The sequence below is a fragment of the Excalfactoria chinensis genome, chromosome 7 (assembly GCF_039878825.1).
Source record: "Excalfactoria chinensis isolate bCotChi1 chromosome 7, bCotChi1.hap2, whole genome shotgun sequence".
Taxonomy (NCBI): domain Eukaryota; kingdom Metazoa; phylum Chordata; class Aves; order Galliformes; family Phasianidae; genus Excalfactoria; species Excalfactoria chinensis.
Window position 1 is genome coordinate 18,213,739 of NC_092831.1, and position 11,619 is coordinate 18,225,357.

General features: G+C 45.1%; 1 protein-coding gene across 4 annotated transcripts in view; it reads right to left on the minus strand.

Moving 5' to 3' along the window:
• The window catches only part of LOC140254627 (neurabin-1-like), a 41,414-nt gene extending 35,269 nt beyond the window's left edge, over nucleotides 1-6,145 (minus strand). For 2 of the 4 annotated variants that reach the window (XM_072341365.1, XM_072341362.1), the window contains exons 1-2: nucleotides 5,679-5,810; nucleotides 3,394-5,227 (exon numbers count right to left, since the gene is read on the minus strand). In XM_072341365.1, the coding sequence (XP_072197466.1) occupies nucleotides 3,394-4,980 (1,587 nt within the window). In that variant the 5' untranslated portion in view covers nucleotides 4,981-5,227; nucleotides 5,679-5,810. Of the gene's footprint in view, nucleotides 1-3,393; nucleotides 5,228-5,678; nucleotides 5,811-5,851; nucleotides 5,973-6,040 lie in introns of those variants that run through there. The other 2 variants (XM_072341364.1, XM_072341363.1) reach the window with 2 other exon arrangements.
• Between the last annotated feature and the right edge of the window lie 5,474 nt (nucleotides 6,146-11,619).

Consider the following 11,619-nt stretch of genomic DNA (forward strand, 5'->3'; position numbering starts at 1 on the left):
AATTTACTTTAAGCCATGTTCTTCACTCAACCTTGAAATAAAGTATTATTCACAGAGCTAGGGACAAACACCGGCATGCAACAAAGTGGTTAAAGCTGCAAATTAAACAGACCTACAGAAGTGAATAGTAGCTGTATTAGCTTTTTGGGTTATCAGAGCTACAGAATTTCTAAGGATCATAAATCATTACAGAACTTACTCACAGTGCTATTCAAGGTTTTGGGGACAAAGTTTGACACAGTCAGAGGTAAAGAGAGCTGAAGAAGCCAATTTGGAAACAAGTGTTTGTTTTACCAAAGGAAAGTTTCAGGATTACAAGTGTCAAACTGCAACCTGTCATTACATCTGTGTTAATTAAAGCCTTTCAAGGTGATCACATAATTGAGAGCAAGTTTAATCTCTACATTACAAAAGCATACTGTAGTATAAAGGGATGACAGCGCAGTTACCTGACGTTATTTGCACAGTTTGTAATGCTGATCACTTGTGTGGTTTACTCAGAAAACCTTGGGACAAATTCAGTACCCTTGTGGATATCTTGGACAGTTGAGTGTACTTCACATTCCTTTTTGGCTTCAGATGTGGCAACAAGGGACTAAAAATAGCCGACGTACCACAACACAAACCCAAACTGGCAGTGCAGTTCTGCTAGTAACTGCACAGCATCGCTCTCTTCACAACTGCAGGAAAAACAAACTGCCAAGCTGCAATGCTCCTTTAGGGCTGCAGAGATTACACAGCAGCACTCAGGCCACCTGTGGCAAGTAAGAAATCTTCCCCAACATTTATCAACAGCTTCTACAGAACTGAAGCTTTTATTTTCAAAGTCTCATCTGCACCCATTTTCACAGGCACAGAGCAACTCCAAATAACATTGTATTTATATAAGCTTTCCTTTGTTCCTGAAATTATCAGTTCAAAATTACATGTTCTTAAGCCCCACTACAGCCATCAACAATTGCAGAGCTCCAGCATGGGTCAGACACAGGGCTAACAGTATTAGCTTCATTCCACATCCCTTGGGAGCTCCCGTCTCTTTCTTTTACTCAAAAGCCCTGTCAATTTCACAGCTGAGGAGAAACTTCTCAATACGCATATAACTCAAGCTCTCTCTGCTACCTACACCACAGCCCACGTTTGCTTTGAGATTATCAAATGAAATGGTCAGAACTCCATCACTGCAGAGACCTAATGATTTGAAAACATGCTTTTTCTTCCCCAAACATCTTCTGCATATTTTGAATTTTCCACCTCAAATGCCTGCTGAAGAGCAGCTGTAAAACACAGAATTGGCTGCTTCATAGCTGCTACACAGCTACACCAGGAAGAGCAGCAGGATGGGCCAGACCACAGCACAGAAGGAAAAAGGCCAAAAAGCCTCCTGGCCCAGTGCAGGAGGGTTTAGGAAGGGGAGAAACACAGCCTTCTCCTCCAAAGCTGCAGATGGCTGGAATGACATTCACATTTCAGTCATGCTTACTTGTCTAAATAAAGCTGAAGGAAGTTAGCTGGACACAGTTATCACTATGGCACTGCTCGGAGCTGTGGCTGGGGGCCAGATATCATCTTTTTTTCCTTTTTCTTTTTTACCACTTGGGATTTGTCTCTTTCAATTTAAGATGCACTAAGATCTATCCATAAAGCCAAACGAGAAATCTATCATACAAAAAGAGTCCTGGAAAGAAATTTCACTGCTCATACTACTATTAAGTACCATTTATTCTGTCAGTCCCTAGGTCAGGCATTATGGCAGTAACTATGTTATCTTAACAGAAAAAATAATAACAGTTGCTACTAAATCCATCTTTTGGCTGTGCAATTGATAACCTGGCAGAGGCTGGCTGGCTCTGGAGGCTTTCAGAGAAGCAGTTGCAGTCAAAGGGCACCGATTACCAAAACCTGAGATTTGCCTACAGGAGAGCTCTCATCACAGCTGGCAGAGATTCCTATTAATGCTTTGAACTAAACCTGACATTGATGTAACAGAGAAAGCAAGAAAGGTCTGTTGCAACCACCGCTTCTGTAGGACTTCTGCAATGACAGACCCAGCCTACAGCAGGACAGCATGCACCAGCAAACCAAAGAGCTCTTCTAGCAGATGACTTGCTGCACTCCCCTCAGACACTGATACACAGAAACACACAGGGAATGGATTGGTGCCCTCTGGATTTCCAGCAGCCTTCACCCCACTCCTTATGCAGCTCTCAGTAGCAGCACTGCCTCCCCTTCAGAGCTCTAGGTCACCACCGAGACAGCCATCAGCCACAAGAAGGCCATATAAAGCCATCCTGCCTACAGAAGGACTATAAAAAACCACAAGTAACAAAACCTGGATGTTGCCATACACAAAACATCTTCTGGGATACAGCACTGGTCTATATCAAACTGGGAGCTTCATGTTGCAAGAAGTACAGGAGCCAGAGTTTTTACATCATTCTCATCAGTACAGAGAAAGCATAAAAACTGTATTATTGAAGATGGTGTTTTTTCTTCTACCATTACACGAATGAAAAAAGTACGGTTGAGAAAGGCTGGGCAGCTTCCCATTCCATCTTGTTTCTTTATCTCCCAGTCCTCTCAAATTTCAGGTGGGGTGAGAATAACTGCAGTCCGCAACAGGACTGCAGGTACCCAGGATCTACATTATGGAATGATTTCATTCATTCTGTGACTGTTTTTGGTGACTGAAGAACAGAGCCCTACATCTTCTCAATTTGTTAGCACTGTAACTCGCGGTGCTTCTCATTATTAAGTCAGACTTGTCACTCTGACATCCTCAACTTAGTAACTCCAAAATGTTCCTCACACTAATACTCCTAGAGAACATTCACCCCACCAATATAAATATTACAGGCATGACTTGTATTCTAATAAATATTCCATTATTTAGATAATACTACAAAAAAGACTATAATCTTAAATAACAGGAAGAAGTAATCTGATATTTTCCCACACCAAAGTCAAAAAACATTTGAAATTGTACCTGAAGATTATTTTATAAACTGTTGTACAAAAAGTAAAACTGAAACAGTCCTTTCCAGTGCAACACCACAATTTTAAACAAATGACATCAAGTCTCAAGGGCCATGTCTGAATTTGTTTCTAAAAGTGAGTGTTCCTAAAAATAACCATTAAGCAAGTGAAATCTCATGTGTTTCACTATGCTATCTCATGAAGCTGCTGTGGTTTAGAAATCACTTGTGACAACTTCTCTCTATTTCAGAAAACCAAGCAGTTTAGAGTAAAAGCCACAAAGTTACATTATTGAAAGGGCTTTTTACAGGTTCAGAAACAAAACAAAACACAGAACACTTCCAAAATATATTTCCTGGGTATTTTGGATTGCAAAACAAGAACAAAACAAACCTACAAAGAAAATTCAAACGTATGTACCTTGATAGGAGCTGTCGAGAACTTGACTTTTCGGTCTGGTGCAGGATCTTCCTCTTCAGAAAGTCCAGGAAACTCCTCATACTCACTGTCATACATATATTCTTCCTCTTCCTCCAAAATTTCATTGTCTTCAGGGTCTTGGTTCTCTGTATCCCTATAATCATCAAAAGCTGCATTTTCTATTCCAAAAGCACAGAAGCTTTCTCTCTGCTTTTCTACTACTTGCTCTTCTTCTTCAGTATCCCCCTCTTGCTGTAGAACATCCTGAACTGGAACATCTTTCACAGACATCCCATCTCTCACTTCTTCCTGATTGGTTCCATTTCTTTCTGTAAACTCTTCTACTACCTCCAAGGAACAGCTGCTCCTTTTCCCTTCTTGTATTTTATATTTGAGTGGTTGGTCCTCAGTAACAACATGATCTTTCTCCAAACCCTCTTTTCCATGCCCTGAGGTTTCATCTTGCACAGACAGCTCCACACAAGCCTCCTCAACAGGGGAAACCTGGTAAAGAACGGTCTCTGTTCTCCACTTTGCCTCCTGACTGGATATATTGCTCATATCCTGTAGGCTTCTTCCTAATACCGCTTTCTCTCTGTCTTTTTCAAATACTTCACTCAGCCCTTCTCTGTCAATTACAGGCACTTTGGTGGATGCAGTCTTCTCTGGACTTCTTTGAATGGCAGTAGATGAATCTGAACTGCAGTGGCTTCTCAAAGGGCCCAGATTCAGGCCATCATTTTTGGAAATTTCTTTGGAATCTTCAGTATCGCTGTCACCCAGAAAGCTTTCCAGCCTCCTAGAAATGGGCCCAGCATTCAAGAAGGAGGTTTTGGAGCCATTATTGGGATGCTGCTGCTTCAGCTCACTACCTTGATTTTCAGCTTTATCCAGTGCAACTGAAGGACTCACATCTGTATTAAAATTGAAGTGGTCTACCACACTGCTACAATCAGAAGCTGAACCATGTCTCCTCTTATCTTCACTTCTTTCACATTTGCTGGGAGAATATCTATCAATGGAGCTTCGTTGTTTTATATTTCTCTCAAACAGCTTCCTGGTCTCTGAAAACTTCTCTGCCAGGGCAACTTTGTCCAAGTCTGCCTCATCATTGCTACGGATGATCTTATCAGCAGTAGAAGGCACAGACGACGAATCCACAGGACTGCTGCTGGGACCAGTATTTGTATTAAGGAGATTGTTCTTTTGGATAGTGAGGAAAGATGTGCTACCTGGAGAAGGTCCATGTTCTGCTGCTGTGGCCCGGCTGATTAATTTGGTCTCAGCAGGTGGACTACTTTCACAAGAAGGTGTGGAAGTGGAGCCTCCCATTTGCAGAAACATACTTTTGATCTTGTGAACTCTATTGCCGTAAGTGGCAGCCCTACCTCGACTGTGTGGATCATTTCCTCCTCCATTGGAAGAAGTGCTCAACTTCTGCTGCAAGCCCGTTTTATTGGAAGTGTTTTCGGGACTGTTCACTCCATCAAAAGAGCATTTGATAGCATGGAAGTCAGACTTGTAGGCATTTCGGTGTGGAGAAGCACTTCTTAAAGTCCTTTCCCCTTTGCCCTCAGTTTTCATCATTGTCAGAGAGCAGGCTCCCTCAGAGCCCGAGGAGCCGGAAGGAAAACTCAAAAGCACTAAGCTGCCACCCTCCAGCACCGGGCAGAGCGGATTCTGCAGAAGAGCTGCCTTCTCCCCCTCAGCCGGCCTCCTCTCTCACACTCAGACGGGCTGCGCCAGCGCATACACGGAGAGAAAGAAATCACAGCGCGTATACGGCCACATCGGATATTATCCCCTCTGCGGATCACAGTATCCAGAAAGTCATCTGCAAGGGGACACAGAGTTTTAATTAACTCAGGACCGCGCCGGTGTGTGACACGAATCCCGAACTCGCGTTCCTGGGTGGGAGAGGCGGCGCGAGCCCGGATAAAGCCCATTGTGTCCGCCGGGACGCGCGGCCACGGCTGCCGGCAGCCGCCCGCCCGGGCATTGGCCCCGAGGGCTCTGCGGGGCAGCGGCCGTCCCCCGCCCGGCATCCCTCTGCCCGGGCCGCGGGGGTACAGTGCAGGGGGGGTCAGGCCGCCGGCCCTTCCTGCAGCCCGAGGAGGCCGGGCCGAGGCGAGGCGACGCGGAGGGGCCCGGGTGCCCGCGGGCCGCCCGGAAGCGAGGGAGCCGCGAGTTTCGGCGGCGAGACGGGGCTCCCCCCACCACGCCAGCGCCTCCGCACCCCGGGGGCCGCCCCGGCACCTCGCCCCAAACTTTCCGAGCCGGCCTACCTGGGGGCGGGGGGTCCCGCCGGCTCCTTCCCCTCAGCGCTCCTGGCCGCCCAGCGGCCGCGCGCACCACGCCATCATTACCCGCCGCCGCCGCCCCGCGATCCCCACGCCGCCTTCCGCCCGCCCTGGCGGCCCCGCTCCAAACCGCCCGCCCGCCCCGCGCCGCCTCTCACGCCGCGCAACGCCCTCCTCGGCTCCGCTTCGCTCCTCGGGCCCGCCCGCGCACCGCCTCGCTCCGCTCGCACACAAAGAGAGGGAGCGGCGGGCGCGTCCTCGTTCCTCTCGGCGTGCGGGAAGAGAGGGGCTGGGGGGGCCGAGGGCAGCGCCGGGATATACCACGCCGCGCGGGTTGCGGGTGATACCATGTCGGTGGGACCGGCGGCCGTTAGCGAGGGGCTGGGCGGCCCGGGGCCGCGAAGGCGTCGAGGCGAAGGGTGGCGGGGAGCAACCCGGGCCCGGCCCGCCGCACCCTCACCGAAGAACGCAGCCGAGGCGCCGTCCGGGCCGCCCCCGGGGAAGGGCCGCGCGGGATTTTCAAAGTGGTGCGGCGGGGCCGCTCCCGGCTGAGGGCGTCCCGGAGCGGAAAGCCGGAAGTAAGGGGAACGCCGCAAGTAAGGGGAACGCCGCATCCACAGGCTTTTCTCCCTTCTTTGTCAACTCCACGCTGTTTTAGCAGAAAAACCCCTAACGAGCACGTGGCGCTGGTCTCCCACCCCCGCCCCGCTGCTGCTCCGCGCACACGGAACTCCCCGGTGCCGAGCGAGAGCCCGGCGGACAGCGGCGTGTCCGGCACAGCTCTGCGGGGCCGCCGGGAGCCACGGAGCGCCTCTGCCAACGGGACTGCGCGTGCCCAACTGCGTTAGTCCGAATTACAACACGGGCTGTGAGCCATCCCACGGGGAGCGCAGTTCGGGTTACTGGCCAGAAGCTGCTTCCACGTAGCGTACGTGCAAATCACACACAGCGATCAAGAGAGCTCCAAAAGAAACAAAAATGATGCCTGGAATCAGGAGATGACACCGAGTATTAAAGAAGAAATTCAACCAGATTCTGTATTTTTGCCCTGTGGAAATCTCCAAAATTTGATGCTTGTTTGTTTGTTTGTTTTTGTTTGTTTGTTTTGTTTTTTTTTCATTCCATATTCGAAGAACTGTGAGTTTCCAGCAGAACAAAGACTTGAGAAGAGCCCAAGTGACATTTAATCTGGCAGTTACCAGACCAGTGGTGAAATTTAGACATTCTTACAGACGTCCACACTGGCTTTTTGTAGCACTTCATTTTTCTAAAACAAACGGGGTATGAAATTCTTGAGACTTTCTTCTGTGTTTTCAAACATAGTTGGGATAACAGCATTCACCAAGACCTGCCTCTAGCAGCCTAAGGTACACCCAGAAGCGCTGCTGTAAGTAACTTTCTACAATAAACAGTTTCAGTCCAAGAGTGACAAATGCTTCTTGTGTTGAGAATATGTAGTTCTTACCTAGAACAAAGTAGCAGCGACCTCCCTCCCGCATGTCCTGAGACAGTTCTCCGTGGTACTCCCAGGCTGGGCTGAAGCTGCAAGGCTTCTGCACCATTTCCAAAGCACAGAGCTGTAAGAAAACACAAAGGAAATCTCTTCACACAAAACAAAGTAAATATAGGGTTGGTCTGCAGTTTGAACACTGGGCAAAGACCATTTTGTGCACTGCTTCGGGAGCCTGCCAGCACGTAGGAGGCAGTTCAAAGGAAAACAAAGGCAGAGCTCAGGAATGACATAATAACAGAGCCCAGCTCCAACCTGCACCCAGGAAAGTGAGAGGCCTTTACACAGGGTGCCTGAATGAGGCTGCAGCAGGAAGACTCTCCTGTTTCAGATTGCCCTGTGCTTCAGGAAGGTGGGATTGCAGAGCATAAACATAAATTTAAGTGCTTCAAAGATATCTTTACAAGGGAGAGAGAGAAAAAAAAAAAAAAAAAAAAAAAAAAAAAAAAAAAAAAAAAAAGTCTTATTCTACCTAGGATAACATATGTATGTTATTTGTGCTATGCTGGCTAGAAGGGACAACATTATCAGGACAGACTGGTTTCTAGTTAGGAAAGACCAAACTGTACTCTAGGTGAACTGATATGAAGGAAATAATGGAACTATTTACAGAAACAATGACTAACAAGATCTGAAGAATTCAGGATAAGTACATCTGAGAAGGTGAAGTAGTTGGGGATTTCACCATAGCTAAAACTGCAATAAAACCCAGCAAGAGCATCTGAGAGATTCAGTCTGTTGAGGTAAAACAATGGTGAGTAAGCACATGGTTTGCACTGAGCATTTTGTCATTGAAGTGAATTCAGGAAGGACCTTGGCTGCTCAAAATCTTGGGGAAAAGGAATCGGTGTTGTGGTATATGAACTCATGAACCCAACAGAAACAGACAAAAAGGAAATGGTTTCCAAGAACAAGAAAATTCTGTAAACTCAGTTGCTCAGACTGCACTGAAGTGAGGTTTGTTTCAGCGTTCACTGTGATTCCAAAGGCATATAGATGGAAAAGGAATCCAGTGGTCATTAGAGAGTGATGACACCTTCTGAATAGAAGAATGTTCTTGTGACTACTCCTGTCCTGGAGCTGAAGAAGCCTGCATGAGACAAAACCTTGCCTCCAGCAGTCACTGTAAAACTTTGTTCTCTGAACTTCTACTCTTTACTGTTTTAGTTTTGGCATGTAATTTAAACTACAGACTCACCAAATATGCATTTAAGCTGTGTAATGTGAGTTTTATCAGCAATTTTAAGTAGAACAAGTATTTATTCCATATGTTTACAAAACAAGCAGGAATAGAAGGATTAATTCAGCACTCAGAGTTTCACCAGTATTTTTATTTTTACAGCTGGTTTTGAAAGAAAATATTTTTCTGTCATTATTAGCATGATCTGGAAGCATTTCAGTCCTACTCAGTATAAGCTGAACAGTAATTCTGAGCTTGAATGAGAGCACCTTCTAAAGGCCTGAAGGACAATTTTGCGGTGTCTGTCACTCAAAGTAAGAAAGTAATCTGCAGTCTTAGGGGATTAATTATGTTAAATACAAAACTAAAATAATAAATTGGTTTCAAACCCATTACTTTGTATCTCTTCTTTGCAAAAATAAAACACAATCAAAGTCCAAAATGACATTTAAGGGTCAATACCATCTGGCCAATGACAGGAGAAGCAAAGAAAGAAATTCAGAGCAGATAAGGGAGACAAGTGATTTAATGAAGGAAGTGCAGCAGTGACTGCAGACAGCTATGGGATGAAATCTGCAGAAAGACACTCAGGGTATAAGTATGATCTGATCCAAGAAGGGCATTTCCAGTTAAAGTTCTGGGTCGGCCATGCTGCTGTACAGTACCATGCGAAGAAAGGATGTAATGATACACCGGAAGAAAGCAAAGAGGTAAAAACAGACCACCATAGTACAAGAATAACAGTATGTGATGGTAAACTAGACCAGATTTTGGAATAGGATTCCCCTAGCAGCTTGCATTTTCTGTAGAACATTACAGTTGCACAGCAGGACCTCAAAGATTACAAGTGTTGTGGATGAAGAAATGCTTAAAAGACAGGAGCTAATTAAGTTTCACTCAGTTCCATTCAGATTGTGCTGGATAACATGGTAATTACTCTGCTGCATGCCAGCAGCACAGCAGAGAAAGCCTGAAACATCACTGTGTTTGTCTTTGCTATTGTATGTGATTATATACATTCAATATTTATTTTCATGTCTAAAACTGCAGCCCCAGTGTCTGAGGTAAGTTACTGCCTGTTCTGCGTTTTGCTTCTCCTTCCTCCAGATGAAATGGAGCTGAAATGGCAAACAACAATGCTGTAATCTGGATGGTTTATTCTTGGTTTCTACTGCTATTGTCACCTCCAAGCCTTCCCCATTCTCCCACTCCTTTGTTTTCAGCAGTCACTTGAACCAAATTATAAAGAAAAAGCCTTTAGGCACAACTGTGCTTACTGAAGAATGGCATATTTTATAGGTCTGAAAGAAAAAAAGAAAAAATGGGCCCATAATAAGATTTTAATTTTTTAAATTTGCGAGTACCTAAAAAAAAACGTTGTTGCAAGCAAACTTCATTTTCAAAGCCATTACAGTGATTTCTGAGTATTGACACTATGAGCTAAGTGTCAGTACTCAACACTCAAGTCCTCAGCTTTCATGGCTGTCATTTGTGCCTCATAGCAGGGCCGACCTCTCTCATTCCCAAAAGCGTCTGTTGTGCAAAGCTCCAGGGAGGGGCAATTCTGTTCAATAATACACATCAGTGCCTATCTAATGTATTAATTTTCATAAATCAGTACTTCACTTGCCGCTTGCTGACTAAGATCTGGGCCCTTCAGGGACAGGCTTGTCAGCAGAAGGGTAAATCCAGTGAATAACTAGTTCTGCCTTCCTCCTACAGCCCACCCACTGCGTTGTTTCTCAGAAATCCTATGAATTAATACCCTGAATAATATTCTGGCCACAGAACCACAAACGGTAAATAAAGGTTGATGGAACAGCACTGAAACCTGCATTGTGCTCTACTGGCCTGCCGGCATATTACTAATGATTTCTGCAAGCTAACATTACTTTACATCACAGCTCCAAAGCACACTGCAGAAAACACTGGAAGAATCCCTTGAATCCCGAGTCTACAGAACCTCCTAAACCCTCAAAGTAAAATAGCAGCAGTTGAATTTCACAGCTGCTTACAATAAATAAGTAAAAAAGAAAAAGAAAAAAGCCTGGCTAGGAAATGCTTGTGATTCTCCTTACCTTACAAGCCCCATTCTTTAGGCATCCAAACCCCCAGAGCTACTTGCCACACTGGCAAACCTGTAAGTGGGGGAGGAAAAAAAAAAAAAAAAAGAAGAAGAAGAAGCAGGGGTGAGAAGAAAGGATGCCAGTGTAGAATTCTGCAAACACTGGTTTGAGAACATACCAAGTTCCTCAAGCACAGTAAGCAGATGTTAGCGTGAAAAGGAGGCAGGGGGTCTTAATAAAAGCTGAACACTTTTCGAGCAGAAAAATCCCTCAGTGCATTTTTCAGCTTGATAACTGGAGTGCTGGTGATGTAGTTTAATTGGATTTACAGGAATTTAGCAAATAAAGTTCCTGACTATTGTCTATTTTTTCAATTTCCAAAGCAACAAAGCACATGCTATTGCACTGCCTGCATGTTTCTGAGCATCTCCTACTCTGTGAGAACTTCAGAAAAGCGGCCAGCTGGTTCAACCAGATTCGACACTGGCTAAGACTTTCCAACAATAATTATATTCTGACAAGTTTTGTAAAAACAGACAGCCAGAGAGAAGAGGAAGAGAGACCTGCTAAGATCAGTCAAGGGAAAGGTAAGAGGTCACCCCTTACAAGCCACTGGAGAATCCTGAACAAACCACACAGGAGGAAAGCCTGATGAATGCACCAGTCATAAGGAAAGCCTCATGTTTAAGTTGTACCTTTTAAAAAGTGGAAAACAGTCAACCAAGAGGCACACATTGGGAGGATAACTGACACCTTAAATTCTGGACTTCACAGCACAATTTCTGATTTAGAAGCATTAGTTTCTGTCTGGCCAATCAGTTTTTATACAAAACCCAAAATGTTTCTGTAAAATCTCTTATCTTAATCAATAAAACTATGAGAATCGCATAAAATAAGTCCTGCTCACAGAATTACGTGCATGTAATAAAGAGTAAAAAACATCTATGTTGTTTCTAGTGTGACCAGAAACTCACTCTGCTAAAATGCCTACCCAGAAGACCCTGCATCAATTCTTACATACACATAAAGAGGCACTTGAAAATGCATTTTTGAATTGAAAGATAACCTTATGACCTTTGACAGGCAGTCCTTACAAAGTGTCCTCATTTTTACCTTCATATTTCCCAGACTATCTAAAAAACAGACACATGTATGCAGAGATTATGTTTA